Here is a 21,670-nt window from a genome sequence, read left to right as displayed (position 1 = left end):
AAAAGAACAAAATTGAGCAAAACCTTTGAGAGCCACGACTTTTGAAAATGAGAGCCACGACGCTCAATGAATTTTTCAAAAATAACAAGTTTATGGGATCTTGGAAGTTAGGACATTTGGAGGCTATTTAAGGGGTTTTTTTCAAAGGTTTATGAGAAAATGCAACAAGCAATTTCTCAAGAGAACAAGAGCAAAAAGTGAAGTAAGAAAGCAAGAGAATTGGAGGGAGAATCATGATCATAAAGTTTCAGTTATTAGTTTTGTCTCTCTACTTTTGTGTTTTTCTTATTTTCTTTGGCTTAAATTAATGACTAATTTTTTTAGATGAAGTTTTTATTAGATTTTATAAACTAAACTATTTTTCTATGATTGCAATTGAACTCATATGTAATTTAAGGTTTTAATCTCTTTCTTGCTTATCTTTAATGGGATTTGAATTATTTATTTCAATTTGTTCTTAATGCTTTTAATTGCCTAATCATCAATTAAATTGATTTAGGAACTTAAACAAATTTGAAAAATGAAATTTGTTGTAAACTAAAATTGAGATAACATATGATCATATTAATTGATTTGCATATAAGATAGAGATATACCTATAAATTATATGTAACCAGATTAGAGCTTGAATTTAATCAGTCTATTTTAATTTCAATTCACATAAAGTTATAGTGTTTTGATTAAAATAGATATTTTTATAAGATGAGTCGAAAAACTCTTATGTATAATTAAGGACTCTAAATTAACAATTCGACTCATCGAAATAAGTTAAGAAAGAAAATTTAAATTTAAATAAAGTGTAAAAATGTTATAATTCTAAGTTTGTTTGATTTGATATTTACTCCAGTTATTATTACTTTGATTTTTCATTTTAATTTAAATTTTGATTAATTATTTTTAGTTAATTAATTTAGTTATTTGATATTGATTGTTTAGATAAGATTAAATTATCATAATTTTAATACTTAGTAAAATTTTAAATCAATTTTCTGTGAGATCGATACTCTACTTGCTTATATATTATATAATCAATATGTATACTTACATAGTAAAATTTTAATTGACTGAATCCAATCTATAATTCATGCACATTTTAGATGAAAAAATCAATAGAGTAAATGTGCCCATTGCATAATCTAACTTGTCCTGACACCCACCAATGCTGGATATTCAATAATTCTTTACATTTTATACTCTGCCTGATCACTTGGTAGAATCTCACCTTAAAAGATTCCTAACACATCAATTCAGTTCCAAAACATTCAAATTGCATCAGAAACTCCATACTTGACTGGAAAACATACCCAAAATAGCTAATAACATCTACCACTTTGGTTCTCTACATTTGATACTCTGAATTTACAGTCATTCCATTGTTTGCCACCCAAACAAAGAAGACAAACCCTAATTATTGCACATAATGTACCATCATATGCAGAATCAACTTAGTCAAAACTAGAAATTAAATAAATTGGATAATTACAAAAATGAAAAGTCACTTCTGAAAAGTGGAATGACCTTCAAGCTATGAATGATGCGGGTAGGTGATCTCAGACCGAGATACTTGTGTTGTATAATTCTCATGGTCTTGATGGAGTTGGTGAAGATGGTGGCTTCAGATCTGGATACTATAGTAAAAATGAGGGAAAATGTCAGTAAATTTTATAAATGTTAAGCCCTTCATGTATTAAAGTAAACAATGCAAGCTTTATAAACTTAAAAAGTAGCTACATATAATGATGACAAGAAAAAATTTCAAAAAATCATATGCAGCTTCTTCATTATTTCCATAGCAGCAACCATGTAATTGAATTGAGTTTCTGACATCATTGTTAACACATTCTACTTCTACTCTTTGATCTCAGAACCTTTTAACATCAATCCATGGAGAAACTTGAACACCAGAGAGAGATAACATGTTTGAGTAGGAAGAGGAGGACCAGAAACCACAATTAGCAAAATGACAGATTTTGTAGGTTTATAATCTATCCCCTGAATTTCATCTAGAAAAGCACTTGCAGAACAAAAAGAGTGTAGTCATACATTAGGGTAAGGAGAGGAGGACCATGAACCAACTTTCGCATGTGGCATGGATTCAGTAACTTCATGATCTATAGTTTGACTTTCTACTACAGGGGCACTTGTAGAAGAAGAATCCTCTTTCTTATCCTCAACTTGACCAACTGCTCCATTTACACCAAACTGTTGAGATATTTTGACCTTCTTCTTCTTCTTCTTAGGCTTAATATGTACAGAAGGTGGCAAAAGGGTCTCCTGTATCGCCTGCAAGAAACCAAAAGAATGATACATATAATCTTCATTCTAGACTTGCAGCAGATAAACAATAACTGCTACTTTCTCAACCATCTTGGGTTTCTAGACACAAAGGAAAGACCAACACCACTCTTACTCAAGACTTTATCAAGTTATATGTTTATATTTAACTGTCCAAAGAATTATATACTGAAGGAATGATTTTATCATTGAGAGTGAAGACAAAAAGAAACATAAGAAGAGAGATTTTAAATTCAATTACCTCAGTCTATCAACAAAAAACCTCCTATTTAGGTGATGTTTTATTTCAAGTGCGCTTTTCTCCAGAGTTCAATGCTTATCTACTCAGATCAACAGCAATATCTTCTAAAAGATACAAGTATAATACAAACTTGTACCCCATATTTAATGATTGTTTTCAAGCTTTCTGAAGCGAAACCTCTGGCATATCTAGCCGTATCTAGGCAACATTAGATCATCCCCAAGTACCCCAAACTCTCTGGCATATCCCTGATAAGCATTGGAATAATTTCACATAGCCACTCTTAATTGACCCCTTCCCACCCATTATCAACTTTGCTAGGCATATAAAGGGCAATGCCCAAGAGCCAACCAACTTGTGAAATGCTCAAAAACATATTCCGGTAGAAGAAACATAATTAAAAAATACTAACCAGACACGACAAAGAATGGACTTGCATCACTGTCCCCAGAAGCAGAACAAAAAAAAAAGAAAAAGAAAAACCAGAGCTCCACTACAAGATCCATAAACACTGAACTCAGTCATATGATAAATAATCCTTAGGTTAATAATCAACAAAGAGACTTACCAGCCACCCTTTCTTGCCTCTGACCCCTCCCCTGATTGCATAAGCCTCCTTAAAACCATTCTGATACAATAACTCAGCCGCTTTCAAGGAATTTCCATCAAAACTACCTTAGCCATACAAAGAAGAAAAAACAAGAATAGCCGGTAAAATTTTGATACAAAAAAGTTAAAGTTTTTGTTAAAAAATGAAAGGCAAATTCCGAAGGTTTACTTGTCAAGAAGACAAAGAACAGTATTTGCAGGGTTTGGAAACTTCTGCAGAACTTTTTCTACAAATCCATTCTCATCTTCAGAAGTAAACTGAACCTGAACGGAATCCTTGTTCAAAAGTTTTAAATTTGGTGATGCCAAAGAAGCCAGAGTCTTGTCATCTCTAATATCCAAAAGTTGTGCATTTGAGTCATCACGGAGTTTCCCAAACGCATCAATGGCAGATATAAACTTGCATTTGCTCAAGTACTCTTTAGTTAAAGGTACAGCAACCAACCAAATGAAGGTGCAGCCAGCAACAAAAAATGGGTTTTCGTTAAAAAATTCATCAATTGAGACCAAGATTGCTTCTAGGCTTACTTTGCCTGGCTCAGTTGAGGATATAACAGTTTCAGAGGCGAGACAAGGAAAAGAAGTGAGGAGGTTAAACAAGGTAAAAGAAAGATGGGTTTGGGTTAGAGATTGTAAAACAGAAGAGTTTTTAAGAATCCAAAGAGGGCTTTGGAGATGGTTTCGGGAGTGAGTAAAGGGTGAGGGGGAGGTCAGTTTATTGGTGAAGAAATTAGTTTGCTGATTAATAGGAGTTTGGGGAATGCAAGTGGAGATGGGAAAGGAGCTTGGGAAAAAAGGATTGGATTTGGAGGAGGTTGGTTTGTGGGTCTTTGGATGGTTTCGGAAGGGTGGAGATGATGAGTGGATCACAGAAACGGACTCCATTATGAGGGTCAAGAAAGACGGAGAGAGGGAGACGATGATAAGAGTAAAAGTGATTGGCCTGGCTGGGAAACTTTGGTAAAGTGAGCTCTCACTAGCCAAGATCAGTTCAAAGGCCTAAAACAGGCTTGACCCCTAGTTTCTTTCCTAGGCTCAATTAATTGAAGATATACTTGTCAAATACACTTGGATAAGTCAAGATATTTTATAATCGAATTTAAATAAAAAATTGTTTCTTGTCATTTGGGGGTAGGCTCAAGAAGGATGCTCAATATTTGAATTTGATTAATGATTTTTAATATTAAAAGTTAGTTTCATAAATATATATTAAATTATTTTTTATTTATAAACTTTTTATAATTAATAAAATATTAATTAAATTTATTAATTATTCTAAGTATGATCTTAAACTTTAATTTTATTATTTTATAAATTAATTTTAATTCGTTAATTTAATTTTTATTAATAATATATATAAAATTATTTTAATAAAATAATTAATAGATAATAAGTTCAACAAACAATTTAAAAATTTATTCACGTATTTATAAGATTTAAGTAGTTCAATTTAAAGGTATTTTAAAAATAACACTACTTTACCCGTTAACATTCTTTCAAAAATATTATTATTTTGATTTTCATTTTAAAATATATTTAAAGAATTTAAAATATTAATATAAAATTATTTTTTTAATATTTTAATAATATACCTAACTTAAATGTGTGGTTTTTAAGATGTTAACGGAGTAGTCATGAGCATCTCGAGAGTCCAGACAAGAAGCCTGGAGTGGTACAAAAAGGTAATATTTCCATTTATGTTTGAGATAGTAAAGTATTGGTTTCATATTAAAACTACATCTCACCAGAGGATTGGATTGCAGTTACAGGTCACTTCAAAATTAACACTGATGGCTCATCCTGGGGTAATCCCGCTCCCACTGGGGCAGGAGGGGTCATCAGGAACCATAAAAGGAAATTCATTGCTGGATTTTCTGGAAGGCTTGGTGACACTTACCAGCCTCAGTGCTGAATTATGGGCCATCTATGGAGGACTTGAAGTTGCAGCTAACGGTACCATTAATCATTCTTATGGTTCCCCCATCGCTGATTGCAGATAGCTTGTGCAGAGTACGGGAGCTGAAGCAGTCAGGCATGTGCCCCGCCAAGGGAATGCTTGTGCTGATATCCTTGCCAAAGCTGGTGTCACTCAGGAGCTGGATTTTGTTTTGTATAATACGCCTCCTGATTGTATTTCCCTTGCTCTTTTAGCGGTTGTTGTAGGGGTTGCGCACCCCAGAACTTATACAAGCTATTGGGGCTACATCTCATCCTGATGTAGCTTCCTAGTTTGTTCTGTTTTTTTATAATTTCCTGTTTTAACTACAACAGGAAAAAAAGATTGCATTACAGTCATTGGAATGGCAAGCAGAGTAAATGTTTATCTTCATTTTCTTTTTCCCTGTTGCATAACATTTGGCACGACACATACAGTATATGAGGTTTAACGAATGTATGGACGCTATCTCTTTCAAGAAACATGTATTAAAATCTATGCGATTTACACATGCTGCTGCCCTAGTTGAGGCCGGCTTTCACCAGCAACCTGCATATGAAATTTCTTTTCAAATCCGGCAACATAATCCTCCATGCATGCCTGATAAGTCTCCATCCCCACAACCTTCCTAGCAAGTTCCAACCCAGCATTCATCCACTTCTTGGCCACATCAATCTGTCCCATCCTTACAGGTAAGGCTGCCCGATTCCATGCAGTCATTGCTAGCCATTTGCCCTCTTCTGTTGGATATTCCCCTTCTTTCAACCCAACCATTATTCGGTATGCTTGCTTGTACATACTAAGCACCGCATCGTCATCTGTATCACCCTTGTGAATGCTAGCTATTGCAATCAGCCTTCGGACAATAAGTGCCACATTTTGGTAGTCTGGAGAGGCAGAAGAAAGAAAGCCTGAGAGACACTCACTGAGAGCAAAGGTTGCCACTTCTACATTGAACCTTGGACCCTGTGAAGCATTCAGGCCAATTTGGAGAAGGTATTGAGGACTGCAAGCCTTTGTGCCAGCAAAGCTCTTAACAAGGCGTTGTTGGGACTCTAAATTGTTAAGTCTTCCATGCATATCATAGGCATTGAGCACATACATGAAAAAGAGGTCAGACTCAATGGTATCAACTTTATCATCGGTTAGCTGGGACCCCACTGAGAGCGAATTCAGTATCTGCATTATGCATCAAATCAAAGTATTATATGGGAAAACAGCTTCAACAGAAGAAATATTCAAGTATGAACAGCAGCCTTCAAGCATTTGCAACACAAAATGAACATTTAATAGTTTCTTGTGGAGAATAATAAAGTTGACAATTTATGACACATGCCTTCCCTGCTCTCTCTAGCAGCTCAACAGCACATTTTACTTCAGCATCTGGCAATGGAATCATTCTTTGGGTCTCTGAAGCAGTCATTGCAGATACAGTCAGTATCAATGATCTGCAAGTCATGATATGGTTTTCTTCCAGTTGTCCATCAACAACAAAACTATAAAATCCAGAAGCCAGTCTAAAAAATTCAGCACATAAATCATAGTGCTTTTCCTTTCCACATTTTGTTCCAAAATTCCATGCAGTTACGGCAAACCAATTCTGTTCTCGTCTTCCAACCTCTCCTTTTCCAAAAAAGCAGTCAGCTCCAAGCTTAGAAGCTCTATCATATGCTTGTTTCAAGAATTTTAGGACTTCAGCCTCTTGACCAAGGTCTTGAGAGAGAACTGCGACCAAGGTGCGTAGCACTACAACTTCTGCTGTTGGCATTGGTTTCCCTGAGGTGTAGAAGTTAAGTAACTTGGAAAGTGCGGCAACAGCAACAGGAAGAGCACGGGAAGCAACAGCTTCGTGGGCTGAGAGAGACAGAAAGTCTGGAGTGAAACACATGCAGGTTATCATTGTTTCTATCTGATTGATAGCACCACAGTGGTCATTCTTTTGCAGACAGATTTTGAACTGCATAAATCAGGATAGGCATAAAATTGATTATGACTATCCATTAATTAAGTACTGCATAGCTGTAATTAAGCTAGTGAATCCACCAGTGACAGATTGACAGTGTTTGTCTTAAGTCCAATACATGGGGTGCGTGTTCGAGAGAAAGAGAGTACCTTAAGGAAAGCACATACGATGTTTGGATCAAGCTGCAGAAATAGAGAAGATTGGGACAAATCAACATAGTGCTTGGACCCTTGTCATCTTAGATACTAAAATTCACAGATCACAAGATACCTTATCAGCCTCAATGACATATTCTTGAGCTCGATCAAGTTGAGTAAGACCAAGGTAGCAGAGAGACAAAACTCTATAGCCCTTGGCTCGAAGAACTCTATTCTCTATATCATGTGGTACATAAAGCATAGATTTCTCAAACATCTCAGCGCTCGTTTCATAATCTTTCAATCGGAAATTACCTGAACCACTGTAAAGGCAAAATGAAATTGAGAGGGAGCAAAGCTAACAAATACTAATTAACTTGTAGATTACAGTAATTCTGTCACATCAAGCGAGTTCAATTGTTTATTGTAACAAGAAAGAACACATACATTTCTTGCAGGGAAAGAGACACCTTGGTAAAGCACAAATATATTTTGGAGTATATATGTATGGTACCATCTTATATATCTTATTTGTCCCTATATAGCTTTAATTATCTCTTATATAACTACGTAACTTTTACTAATATGTTTGTCAGTAAGGTGATTGAATCATTGAAGTAACAATGGTATTGTGCCATTGAAAGAAAGAATGAAGCAACCAAACTACTCCGGCCATACTCATCTAGCTCAGAACAATCAAAAGCAATGTAACTGCATAATTCTAACAGTGAAGTCAAAATATTAAATACCCCTTTAATTGAATATTCTACACATATGCATTCTTTTTTCTCAATCAAAACATGCAATCACCTAGAAAAGAAAATCGCGGTAAATCTAACTACCGACTTACCAATTCCAAAGAACAGCATGCATGGCCGTCCTCTCTTTCGCCACAGCCTCACCCGCAAACAACGCAACCACTCTCTCATCTGAGGCCAGCTCCGACACCACCTTCGCTCTAATCCTCGACCCCTCAATTCCACCATCGTCCCCCACCACCCTATGAACCACCCTCACAGCCGCGCGTGCACTAACATGACATCGTCCCAGCAACCCCAAAAATATCCCCTTCGCAGTCTCCAACCCCGCAGTTCCCGCAGCCTGAAAATACGCTTCCACCGCAGAAAGCCAAACGCCCTCGGGAATCCCTTTATTAACAACCATACCCTTCAACTCCTTCTCCGCCTCACTATACCTCCCTAAACCAAGCCACGCCTTCATTGCCAAAACCGGCAATGAAGCGTGGTGATCTCCACTCTCACCACCGTTCTCCCTTAAAACTTTAACGCACTTGATCACGCTTTCGAACTCTCCGTATTGCAAATGGACGGCTGAGATGAAACGCAGGGTTTTGGATTTTAATTCCTTGATCTCCACCGTTTCTTCTCGTGTTCGGGAAATAGATAATCCTTTCTCGCATAATTCCAAAGCTTCGTTCATAAGCTTCAAGGCTTCGTTGAAGCTACCATTATTTTCAGTTCTCGATAAAGCGGTCTTAGCAAAAGCTAAGAACTGGTTCGCCAGAGCTTTGAAGTGAACTGGTGAACCGAAAAGGAGAGTTTTGGACCGGTTCAGCAATGTTATCGCGAGATTTTTATCTGAAATCTCCCACGCGGTGAGAGACCTCGCGATGTTTAGATCTAACAGAAGCTTCCTCTCTCCTGCGTCCGATATTTTCCTTATATCGAGCTTCGAGATGAGATCCGTGGCTCTCTCGAAGCATGTTGAGGCTAGATCGAAGTTTTTAAGATCGTGCCAGACCAGACCTGTCTTGTAATAGAAGGAAGCGCATTTGATCACCGGAGAAGGGACGCCGACGACATCTACGGCGAGGAAGAGCATATCGGCTGCCACGTGGCGGAGCATAGCGACATTTTGAGGAGAGAAATTGGAGGATGGAGAGCGGATGGCGGCGGCGTTAGAGAGGTCGACGCAGGCGTTCCAGAGACGGTAGCTGAGTTTCCAGAGGTGGAGTTTGAGAGAGTTGTTGGTGGTGGGGAAAGGAAGGAGTTGAGTCAGGTGAGTTAAGAGTTGGCGGAGATCGGAAGGGAGCGAGTCGGGTAGTGGAGTATCGGGTGGGTGGGTTTCGGTCTGTTTGATTTTGCATTCGATTTGAGAGAGGAGGTGATTGTCTTGGTGGTGCGAAGGGGATTGCGGGTCATGTGCAGGTGGCCGGAGTTCCGGCGTTGAGATTTCTGCGATTCTCATTTTCCTTCTTCTGGCGCGAAAATTTGAAAACAGAGTGATTTTTTTAAGTGGAAGGATCCTTATGAATCGAGTTGAAAAACCTTATATTAGTGCATCCAATGAATGAAAAGAACAAAAAAATCAGGCTTTAAAATTTCTTTTTAAATTAAGTTAATTAAAATTCATCTTGTTAATCGTGGCATAAACTGTTCTTTATATTCAAATAAACTTTTATTGTGATGAAGAAAACAACACCAATAACTCTTGTTGCAGATTAAAACAAAACGACATGTGTCCTATTGATGATTTTGATTATATTTTACTTAGATAGCATAGTGCAAATATGTCAAAATTATTATTATTATTTCTCTTTCGTTTCCTCTGTTTCTCTTCAACCTTCCCCCTCCCCTCCCACAGAACTTCCAGTTGAATTTGTTATTTATATGCAATTTGAAGAACAGAGTTTGACGATTATTATTCTATGCTTCGATGTGTATAGATTATAATCACATACTGTCCTTAAGTAATTATGTCCTCCAATATGATTATTGAGATTAATGGTAATATATCCCTAAAATTCAACAAAACCATCCGAAAATTACAAACAACCAATATGGAATTCCCTCTGTAGTGATGAAATTAAAACAAAAGAAAAAAAGTTTGATTGAGAGTTAAAAGATAGAAATAGAATAATTATTTTGAATCAATTAATTCTGACTAATTATTTATAGATAAGTTAATTATGACCATTCATCCAAAGGTCATCATTACTCCTTGAACTAATAGTAGACTCCTTTTCATCAAAGGTTAACCTTTGAGTTTGGATCTAAATACTTTATTGATTAGTCTCTTTCCAAATAATTTCTACAAGCAATTTGTTTTATACTATCAGGATAGGTAATCCTCTTACCTTTTAACTTACAATTTAATAGGATTAACTTCTCCAACAATTCCTTACAAAAATTGTAATGTCAAAGAAAATCAAACACTAATAATATCATGTTGAAAGAATCCGAATATAAAAAATGCAACAAAAGAAATAAAGATGCAGGTTCAATAAGAATTCTAAAATTATCGTCTTTCTTTTTTTTAATGGTTGAAAGCTGCGGCTAAGTTACATTATACGAGAGATATTTATAGATATAAATATAAAATAAGGTTTATTCTAATTACAATAATAACCTTAAAACTTTATAAATATTTACAAATTTTATCCTTTTTCTCCTGTTTCATTCTTCACACTCCCCCTCCGGAGGGGCATAAATGTTCATACTGCTCATCTTGCCCATCAAGTGGTAATTCTGTGCAGGTTGTAATGCCTTTATGAACATGTCTGCCAACTGATTCTTTGTGGAGACATGTGGAATGATGATTCTATCCAAGACTTTATCTCTAATAAAGTGACAATCTATCTATATATATTTAGTACTTTCATGAAAGACAAGATTTTTACATATATGTTGAACAGATTGATTATCACAAAAAAAATCAATTGGTTCTTTATGTGTAACACCAAAATCAACAAGTGGAGATAGAATCCATACAGTTTCACAAGATGCTACAGCCATGGCCTTATATTCAGCTTCTGTAGAGCTCCTTGCCACAACAAATTGTTTCTTGGATTTCCAGCTCACAAAAGAATCACCTATGAACACACCAAAACCTGCAATTAGACCTGTCAATATGGGTCGGCCCGGCCCATCCGGGCCCTAACCCTTGTGAGCTGAAAAAATATGGGCTGGCTCGGCCCGGCCCATATTTTATATGGGCTACAAAATGTTCAGCCCAGCCCAACCCTTGCTAGCCCATGGGTCGGGCCGGGCTAGCCCTGCCCCCCCCTCCTCTGGCTCCCACGAGTCCCGGTTCCCCCTGCGGCCCTGCCCGCCCCCCTCCGGCTCCCACGAGTCCCGGTTCCCCCCTGCGGCCCTGCCCGCCCCCCTCCGGCTCCCACGAGTCCCGATTCCCCCCTGCGGCCCGTCGGGCTGGCCCGTACCAACCCGTTTAGACCCGGTTTTAATACGAGCTTAAATTTTTAAGCCCGGCCCGTCCCATATTTTAAAAAAAATGGACTGACCCGACGGGCCAAGCCCATTTTGACAGGTCTACCTGCAATAGACTTTCTGGTGTCTTGACAACTAGCCCAATCAGTGTTAGTATACACCTTCAAATGCAAATCAGAATGAGATGCCAGTAGTATGCCTTGCTTTGATACCTATTTCAAATACTTGAGAACCGTATATGCAGCTTGCAAATGAACATCACTAGGTTTCTCCATAAATTGTGATAAACAATGGACAGCATATGCCATATCAGGTCTAGTGAAAGTTAAAAATAAAAGTCTCCCCACCAGTTGCGGCTGCCTCTATATAATAGGATTCACAAAATTTTCATTAACCATATGCTTTGCAAGCTTATGATTATAGTTTATGGATGTTGAAACAGGTTTTACATCCCAATAATCCATGCTCATTGATCAAATCTAGAGAGTATTTTCTTTGACAAAGAAAAATACCTTTTTTTGATCTTGCCACCTCTAAACCAAGGAAGTATTTAAGTCCTAAGCCCTTGAGCTTAAATTTTGTTTTTAAATATTTTTTCACCTCCTTTGCTGCTGTTGTTGTAGTGATGCCAATTACTATGTCATCCTCATAGACCATCAAAGCTATGAACTCTCCTTTGTCAGTCTTTTTTGTGAACAGAGAACAGTTTAACCTAGACTATTGAAACCCAAAATCTATGAGAGTAATAGTGAATTTAGAATTCTACTTTCTATAAGCTTGTTTAAGCGCAAACTAGTCGTGAGGATCTTGAACACTCCCCTTGAACTAGATAGCCTTCGAGTAGATTCATATACACTATCTCCCCTAAGTCCCCATTAAGAAATGCATTGTCTATGTCCAATTAAGATAGATACCAATCATAAATTACAACTAGAGAGAGAAATACCTTCACTATTGAATGTTTAATCATAAGGCTGAAAGTCTCATGATAATCGAATCCTTCCTGTTGACTCTAACCCTTCACAACCAGCCTAGCCTTAAGTTGTTCAATGCTCCCATCAACTCGCAATTTTACCTTATACACCCATTTGCATCTTATGGTACGTGCATCATTAGGAAAAGGAACCACAGACCAAGTGCCATTATTCTCTAAAGCCTCGATCTTAGATTTCATAGCCGTTTGCCACCAAGGATACTTTACTGCCTATTTATAGGTTTTAGGTTTGAGAATTTGGCTTAAAGAAGTAGTCAAAATTCTATGAGGATAAGATAGTCAAGCTAGAAGAAAGTACATTTTGAATTGGACGATTGGTGACCAAATTGGATTGAGAAGGTAAGTCATGTTGGTAAGTTTTCAAATATTTTGTAATGTTCTTTATTCTGGTGCTTTTTCTAGTGAGGGAGGATGTTGGTGAAGACTCAAAAAATGGAATAAGTGTGGTATGTAGTTCATCAACATAACTATCAACAACAAATTCATTAGAGGCATTTTGCTCAGAAAGATTATCCAAGGAGTTATGGAGAGGAATAGAATCAATTAGACTTGATGGTGAGGTATCAATGGGTACAACAGTGTTGTCATCAACATCCAAAGAAGGTAAAAGGTTAGAATCACAATTTATATCCAGGCAAGAATGTGATGGAACAATAAATAGATTTGCAGAAAATAAATTATCATAGTCATGAGGTTGATGAATGAGATGTGAATCTTGATATGGAAACATATGCTCAAAGAAAATAACATCTCTGGAAACAAATATTTGATTGTGTCTACAGATCATATAATTTAAAACCTTTCATTTCTACAAAGATAGCCTATAAATATGCATTTTCTAGCTCTTGGATCAAAATTTTCTTCTATTACGACTCAAAAAACTCTAAGATGTGAATAATCAAGAGTTTTTCCAAACATTATTTCATAAAGAGTCAAATTATTTAAAATAGGCGTAAGCACTCTATTTATAATGTGAGCTGTAACCATAATTGATTCACCTCAAAAAATAATTGGTAGCGCTGCTTGAAACAGTAATGATCTAGCTACATTTAATAAATATTGGTGCTTCTTTTCTATCACTCCATTTTGTTGAGGAGTCCCCACATAAGAAGTTTGATGAATAATTCCTTTTGATGAATAAAATTAAAGTAAATTAAATTCAGGGACATTATTTGACCTAATTTACTTTATTTTTTAATCAAATTTTGGTCAAAATTAGATTATAGAACATAGGAATACTGGAAGGGACATTAGATTTAGCTCTCATCAAGTAAACCTATGTGAATTTACTAAAATCATCCATATGGACTAATTCAAAACATTCAACAGTAGATTTAGTATGAATTGGAAATGGGAATTTCTTTTGTTTAGCCAATGGACAAATTTCGCAAACTGAATTTAGAAGAAAAGTCACTGTTGGACATTTTTTATGCATAGCTTGCAATCTTTTTATTGAAATATGGCCCAATCTAAAGTGCCAAAAATTGAATGTTTTTGGCAAAGAATTTCAAGATGCAGCATATACATATGAAAAGGGCACTACATTATTTTTGAAAACACCATTATTGAGGAGAAAAGCTACAGGGACTTTTAATGTAGTTTGATCATTTGGAATAGCCCCTTCCTTATTTTGCAAGATGTATAATCCAACTTTAACCTTAGCAAGACCAATCATCATCCATTACTGGGTGTCATGAATCATACATTCTAAATCAATAAAAATCAATTGATGTGTTTTTTACTCAATTAAATTGCTCATGGATATTGGATTAAACTTGAAGTTAGGAACATATAATACATCATGCAATTCCAAATTCTATTGTAATCTAATTGATCCTATATGAGTGACAACAGATCGAATATTATTTGGCATTTGCACATACATATTTTTAACATGCCTTGATGAAATGAAAAAAATTTAATGTGCATGTTATGTGATCTAAAACACCTAAATCAATTATATAGAGATAAGGATCATTTTCAAAGGTATTTTGATGCATAGAATCATCTTATAAAAATTATGTGAATTGAAGCAAGAAGGTTTAGCAATGATACCTGCCACTAATGAATGGACAATCAAAGGCTTATATTGACGAGAATTCATACCACAGTTCTTTGAAGAGGATGGCTTATCTCCAGGATTTATATTCTCCTCATTGATTAGCATCATGATTTTTAGATATTGAGACTTTGTAAAAGAAAGATGAGGCAAAGTGTTGGCAAACTCTTCCTGTTCAGTAGCTTGATTATCAACTATAGAAGAATTCACTGAAGCAGCCACTTTCTTTGGACCACCTTTATTCTTTGTCAACTTAAAATCACTAGGATAACCAATTAATCTGAAACATTTATCTCTAACATGCCCTGTTTTTCCACAGTTACTACAAATCAAATTTGACTTAACAACTTTCCTTTTGCTATCAGTGACACTTGCCATGGCAGACTTCCCAATAAAGGGTTGAGATTGCAACTATAAATTTCTCTGAGATTCTTCTCTAATTACCAAGCTATAGGCTTCATCTAAGGTTGGAAATGGTTTCAACAAAATTATTTGTGACCTCAAAGCAGTGTGTGACTCACTTAATCCATTCAAGAAGTTCAATACATTGTCCTTAGGAACCAAATCTATATACTATTGAAAGCATTGAGAGTTACAATCGCCACATTTGCAGTGAGGTAAAGGTCAATGTTAACCTATTTATCTTTTATATTTTGAAATGACAAAAAGAAATGATCAAAATTTCGCCTAACTCACAAAGGATCAAAGGTCTCATGTCCTCAAACAATGCCAAGTAAGTTTGGAAAAGAAAAGATGTGAAAACAAGCTTTAAAAATGCATTCTGGTCCAAATCTATCGACACATATTCTTCATGTATCGATACATTTGAATAAGTATCAATACATGTTCTTCAACAAAAGTCAAAATTCAAGAGTCAAATTTAATCTATCCATACATCTTCAATTATATCAATAGAATTGAGACGGAATGCATACTGACCTAAAAGTATCGATACATTTCTCAAATGTATCGATATATTTTGAACAGAATGTTCACTGATATAAAAGTATTGATGCATAGTATCATGTATCGATACATTTTTAAGTAGATTACAGAGGTCCCTGCAGATAAGTTCAAATATATTGATACATGAATAAATGTGTTGATACAACTCGACGAGAATTCAAAACAAAAGGCAATATATTGATACATTTTCATATGTATCAATACAAAATGATCGTTGGAGCATTGGATGAAGAGAAAAATGGTTATTTTCAGATTTAATGCTCTCCTAACTACCTTTGAAGCTTCGACAGCTATAAATACAAGCTTCTTCAACATTTATAAAGGTTAGAAGACTTAAAAACACAACTCAAAAAAGAAGAATTAGCCAAGATACATTCCCAACTTATTATACTCTTTTTAAATATAAAAAGTCTTCTAGTCAAGCATTTATTAAGCTTCCATTCTTTTCTTCAAGTATTGTACCAAATTCTTCACTCAGCCTTTAAGAAGCACCCTTGCTGAACCTACATTTCTCTTATTGTATTTGCTCAAGTGGTTATACATTAACCAATAGAAAAGGTAGAGTAGTTGTGCTTTAACAATAAAAAGGCATTGTATTGTATGATTATACTTTATCCACAAAAGGCATTGTATGGAGCTTTTTGATTGAGAAGTGGATTTTAAACTCCTTAATGAATCTAAGGGAGAAGACATAGGTAAGGAGGTCAAACCTTTTTAAAACACTTGTGTTGATTTATCTACTATTCACTTTACTTGAAAATTGAATTCTCTTTCATGGATCTAAAAACCATTTAGTTTGTTTTCTCTTTAAACTTAGCTTTTGAATTAAAGAAAAGATTATGTTTAAAAAGATTTTTTGATTCTGAAAATAGTTCAATTCACCCCTTCTTGGACCTAATCATATTGAGCTAATTAATCTAACAGTCAAAAATTTCTTAATTCTCCTCATATTGCATTTAATTTAGTAAAGTAAGAATCAACAATATAAATACCCTGAGTAAGGTTAGAAAGGGTGAATGGCAGATTGCATATTTTGGAATCATCGAGTTGAGAAAATATTTTCTTCAATGTCTCTCAAATTTGAGCTACTGAGTTGATATAAAATACAGTGGATGCAATGGGCGGTGAAAAAGACTCAAGAAGCCATGCAATGATGAGATTATTGCACCTTGTCCAAGGAGCATGAAGTGCATTAGAATTCTTTGGTTCTGGAATGGTGCCATCAATAAATCTTGATTTATTTCTAATCGAGAGTGCAAGAAGGAATGAGCAACTCCAAGCAATGTAATTATTCATTGTGAGTTTAGAGGTAATCACCATCGAACCATGGTGGTTCGAATGGTAGATGAGAAACGGTGATTGGGGATTTTCTAATGGAGAAACAAATTTTGTACCAAAGCAAGTCATGTGGATATATGCTCAAAGAATCTAATTTGAAGAAGATTCTTGATAAAAACAAGTGAAAAAAAAAGACCCTAAAAATCGAACCGTGGCTCTGATACCATAAAAGAATCTTTATATAAAAGAAGAAACAAAGAAAATAAAACTGCAAATTCAATAAGAATTCTAGAATTATCATCTTCTTTTTTTATAACGGTTGAAAGTTGCGGCTAAGTTACATAATACAATAAGTATTTATAAAGACAAATATAAAATAAAATTTATTTTAATTACAATAATAACCCTTAAACTTTATAAATATTTACAAGTTTTATTCTTTTTCTCTTGCTTCATTCCTCTCACATGTATAAGAGAAAGATGCTTTTCGGTTTGAATCTTTTTGTAATGTAAGTAATTTAAAATTTTGAGAAAATAAATAATATCTTAATTTATTAAACCCATGATCAGCTGTGACAATTTCAAATAATCTAATGTATTTCTTGTGTCTTCGTATATAATATTAACCTATTTTTATTGAATAAAGGAAAACTTATATTTGAAGCACTTCTTTAATAACTTTTTTGCTTTAATAACTTGTTAAACTCATTGGGTCAATTTGATTTTTTTTTGGGCACACATGAATTGTTAATCTGATTAAATCTATTAATTTTCAAGTTCTTATTTTTAGATTTTGTATTTAAATTGAAAACTTTATGGAAGAACTTAAATTAATTTTTTTTTTGAAAAATTATGGTTTTGAATTATAAATATAATTGAAACTAACCTCTTTAATCCCATAAACACAACTACTCTTATTCTAATACCGGAACTTAAAATCTCTAATATATCAACAAAATAATTGATGCATGAAATTTAACAACTAGAAACATGAAGGAGATGTCACCACCTACCTAAAGATAAGTTTCTTGCTCCATGTGTCATTCACACATCTTGGATCTCAATCATACCTATCCATTACTCTTTCCAATTTTTGGGAAAAGTTTTTTATGTCCTACAATTTTGTTAAAGTCTCTCATCTTTTTTTTTAACATTTCTTTTTTAAAATTATTTGTTATGATTTTTTTATTTGTTAGTATTAAAAATCATGGTACATCAAATTTTTATAAAAGAATATAAACATTTCAAAATTTTTTTCTTAAATTTTGTAAAAGTCAAATTGGACAAATAATGTTGATGTTAAACATAAAAGTAGGAAAAAGAGGCTTTTCAAACTCTAAGTTTCTAATTTTTATTTATTAAATATTTTTATAAAATAAAATATTAAAAAAATGGAGAAATATGTACCATTATTAATAGTTGAATATAAGAGATCTAAAATCTTTTTTCAATATGGATAATTTAACACGACATCCCTTGTATAAATTTACTCCAAGTCAAGCCCCAAGTACAGGAAACCAAAGAGTGCCTACAGGACTGAAGCATTTGTTTGAGCCTGAACCCGAGGAGAGACAGACGAAATGGGAGAGACAGATCCCAAGATAGCCAGCAATGCTCACGTTTTAATCCTCCCTTACACTGCCCAAGGTCACATCAATCCCATGCTCCAATTCGCTAAACGCTTAGTCTCCAAAGGTCTCAAAGCCACGCTGGTAACATCCACCTTCATCTCCAAGTCCATGCTTGTTGACCCCAACACCCCTATTGATATCCAATCAATATCGGACGGCTTCGACGAAGGCGGCTTTGCCCAAGCAGAGAGCAGTGAAGACTACTTGGCAACATTTCAGAAAGTAGGCTCACCAAGTTTAGCAACTTTAATGAAGAAACTAGGCGAAATTGGTCGCCCTGTTCATGCCCTCATCTATGATCCATTCTTGCCTTGGGCGCTTGACGTAGCCAAGCAGTTTGGGGTGGCTGGGGTGGCATTTTTTACGCAGTCTTGCGCTGTCAACTCCATATATTACCATGTTCACAAGGGTCTTCTTCAGCTTCCTCTCTCAGTGTCTAATGTTTCTCTTCCAGGATTGCCTGAACTTCAAGTTTCCGAGTTGCCTTCTTACGTATCTCTCTATGGATCTTACCCCGCTTTCTTTGATATGGTCGTGAATCAATTCTCCAACCTTGACCTAGTAGATTGGGTTCTTTTCGATGACTTTTACGAGTTGGAGACAGAGGTTAATTAATTGCTTAATCTCACCAACACATTAATTTGTTGTCTTGCTAGCTCATGAATGATTTAATTGACTTTTTTTTATCTTCTTGTTTTCTTTCTCCCTAAAAAGGTTGTGGATTGGATGTCAAAACTTTGGAAGCTGGGCACCATAGGACCAACTCTCCCATCTATGTACTTGGATAAAAGACTTGAAGATGACAAAGACTATGGAGTAAATCTGTTCAAGCCAGACACTGGCACTTGCATGAGTTGGCTGGATGGGAAGCCAAAGGTTTCCGTTGTTTATGTGTCATTTGGGAGCATGGCAGAACTAGATGTTGAACAAACGAGGGAGATAGCTTGGGGTTTGAAACGAAGCCGCTGCTACTTCTTGTGGGTGGTGAGGGAATCAGAGGAAGCCAAGCTACCAACCAAGTTCATGGAGGAGACATCAGAGAAGGGTTTGGTGGTGCGGTGGTGCTCCCAATTGGAGGTGCTATCACACGAGTCTGTGGGGTGTTTCCTTACTCATTGCGGCTTAAATTCTGTTATGGAAGCCATGTGCTTGGGAATTCCAATGGTGGCAGTGCCTCAATGGACTGACCAAATTACTAATGCAAAGTTTGTGGAGGATATATGGGAGGTTGGAATAAAAGCTCAGCCTGACGAGAAAGGCATTGTGAAAAGCCAGGCTATTGAACTGTCCATAAAGGAAATAATGGGGGGAGAAAAGGGCAAAGAGATTAAGAAGAATGCAAACAAGTGGAAGAATTTGGCTAGAGAGGCAATTGATGAAGGTGGGAGCTCAGATAAGCACATTAATCAATTTGTAGCTGACCTATTTGCTAAATAATAGTGTTGCTCCAATGGATCTGGTGTCTCAATTTCATCTCACGAGGCAACAGGATGTGTAGAAGTAAGCCTGAATAATGAGAACAATCTCACATAGGGATGTGTGAGCTGTGCTACGTATTTCAGTGTAACCTTATAAGTAAAGCAGTAATTATTTTATGTCAATTAAACAAATGGGGTATCTCTTAACATTTGTGGAAAATCAATGACTCCCCTCTCCAAAAAGATGGAGGAATTTTAAGAGGGATAAATAGGAGATGAAGTAGCCCTTCAATCATATTTTTATTTAGTTCCTCAACGGAATAAAGTGTAGATAGCAAGATTTGTTCCAGCTCCCACCTTTTTTATCAACTCTCCTCACTATATTTCTATCTTCTTAACGAAAAAACTATAACTTGATCAATTGTCGGCACGAATGAATCCTTGTAACCAGTTTCTTGGGCAAGACTGCGCCTATAATCAATGAATAATCCTAATTTTTCTTCATATATAATGGAATTAATTAGATTCATATATACTATAAACTTCTGTAATGGGTTTATAACAAACATTTGTTTTTTTTTTCCTTCGAATAAATAGATTCATTTACTTATATATGTTTCAGAAAATTGAAACAAAAGTCAAGTTTATATCAAAACTAGACATATCAAAAATAAATTTACTAATATTTCATTAAAAAATTGTTTGAACACTTTCCAAAACAAAATAAAGTAAAAAATCATTAACCACATGCACCCAAACACTTTCTTTTGACATTTCTACGTTTTGTTTGTTTTTTAGCTACGATGACTACAATTATGGTTTCAATTTTTTATGTTAATGTTAATTACAATAAGATGAGCCTCCTCAGGAATTCGTAAGCAGGACAAGCATCGGTTGCCGGCTCTAAAACGTTGCTAGAAATGATCCATATTTAAACTTCCACGTTCGCAATCATCTGTTTGATATATCAAAACTCGAAAAGACTTTGATGATGAATTCTCATTATTATAGCTTTTTTGTTCCTTTTCGTGTACGTCAAATTACGTGGATTTTGATTTAGGAAATGGATGAACCACTTTCCTGATTCACTCCACAGAGCCGGCTCTTTAATCTTAATTTATTACAAGCTAAAGCATGCTTAGTTTTCTAAATGCAACGGCATTTTCCCCATGAATTCTCCTTATTCCATTTGTCTCCCAAGTGTTGTTTAATGGAAGTCAAATTGCACTAGGCCGAGACACAGACATATTACCTTAAGAAATGTTTATGAATCGTCTCCTGGTTTTTTCTTTAAACGCTGAGTTTTAGTTTCGCCTGACTTATTATTTAATTATTATCTTGTTATTATTTTTTTAATGCAAAAAATTCTCACATGACTCAACAGTAAAAAAAATAAAACGTACATTTAGAAAGAAGACATGTACCTTATCTCCAGAATTACATGAGATACTGAAAAAGGAATACCTAATAAGGATATTACTTTCTTTACATGCTGAAGAGCATAACAGATAAATAATATAATTAATCTATTACATGAGTCTATGAAAAACAAATTGCAAAAATAAATAAAAAATACTATTCCTTTTACATTTATTTAACCCTAACATGTGGTAAGTTAGTTTTATCTAAATGTAAAATACCTTGTAATTCTTCTCGAGTTTGAGAGAAAACCTGAAGTTGTTGATGTGAATACCCAAGATTAGACAAACAATCCGTTGCCTAGTTTCCTTCCCGAAGAATATGGGAATTCCTATAATAAATTGTTTGCAAACACTTCCTTATAGAGGCTAGCAAATATTGTATATCATGTGATCCTTTACTACTCTTCTGTATTAGCTATACCACTACTAAGCCTCCATCTTAATCCACACTTTAGTAACATTATATTGTTGATGCAAGAGACGACCTCTATGTTTATAAAATTTGGAAGCATAAAATACGAATAAAATGTTTAAA

The 21,670-nt window shown here is 35.2% G+C and overlaps 3 protein-coding genes across 3 annotated transcripts; 1 reads left to right on the top strand and 2 right to left on the bottom strand.

Annotated features, from left to right (window-relative positions):
* Positions 1-1,310: 1,310 nt before the first annotated feature.
* On the bottom strand, positions 1,311-4,160 carry LOC110409006 (Rhodanese/Cell cycle control phosphatase superfamily protein). The gene is made up of 4 exons (XM_021418213.1): positions 3,315-4,160; positions 3,105-3,207; positions 2,044-2,283; positions 1,311-1,628 (listed from the first exon to the last, which is right to left on the bottom strand). The coding sequence occupies exons 1-4, from the start codon at positions 4,028-4,030 to the stop codon at positions 1,581-1,583; spliced, it is 1,107 nt and encodes a 368-aa protein (XP_021273888.1). The 5' UTR covers positions 4,031-4,160; the 3' UTR covers positions 1,311-1,580.
* A 700-nt stretch (positions 4,161-4,860) lies between these two features.
* ATSPO22 (Tetratricopeptide repeat (TPR)-like superfamily protein) lies at positions 4,861-9,653 on the bottom strand. The gene is made up of 5 exons (XM_021419406.2): positions 8,032-9,653; positions 7,315-7,504; positions 7,194-7,226; positions 6,418-7,038; positions 4,861-6,260 (listed from the first exon to the last, which is right to left on the bottom strand). The coding sequence occupies exons 1-5, from the start codon at positions 9,387-9,389 to the stop codon at positions 5,586-5,588; spliced, it is 2,877 nt and encodes a 958-aa protein (XP_021275081.1). The 5' UTR covers positions 9,390-9,653; the 3' UTR covers positions 4,861-5,585.
* Positions 9,654-18,224: 8,571 nt separating this feature from the next.
* LOC110409602 (UDP-glycosyltransferase 74G1-like) lies at positions 18,225-19,885 on the top strand. The gene is made up of 2 exons (XM_021419003.1): positions 18,225-18,902; positions 19,011-19,885. The coding sequence occupies exons 1-2, from the start codon at positions 18,246-18,248 to the stop codon at positions 19,731-19,733; spliced, it is 1,380 nt and encodes a 459-aa protein (XP_021274678.1). The 5' UTR covers positions 18,225-18,245; the 3' UTR covers positions 19,734-19,885.
* The last annotated feature ends 1,785 nt before the right edge of the window (positions 19,886-21,670 follow it).

Source organism: Theobroma umbraticum, unplaced genomic scaffold (genome assembly GCF_002168275.2).
Source record: "Theobroma umbraticum cultivar Fairchild unplaced genomic scaffold, ASM216827v3 scaffold_44.0, whole genome shotgun sequence".
NCBI lineage: Eukaryota > Viridiplantae > Streptophyta > Magnoliopsida > Malvales > Malvaceae > Theobroma > Theobroma umbraticum.
The sequence above is the reverse complement of the archived record's forward strand: the minus strand, read 5'-3'. Positions and strand labels throughout refer to the sequence as shown.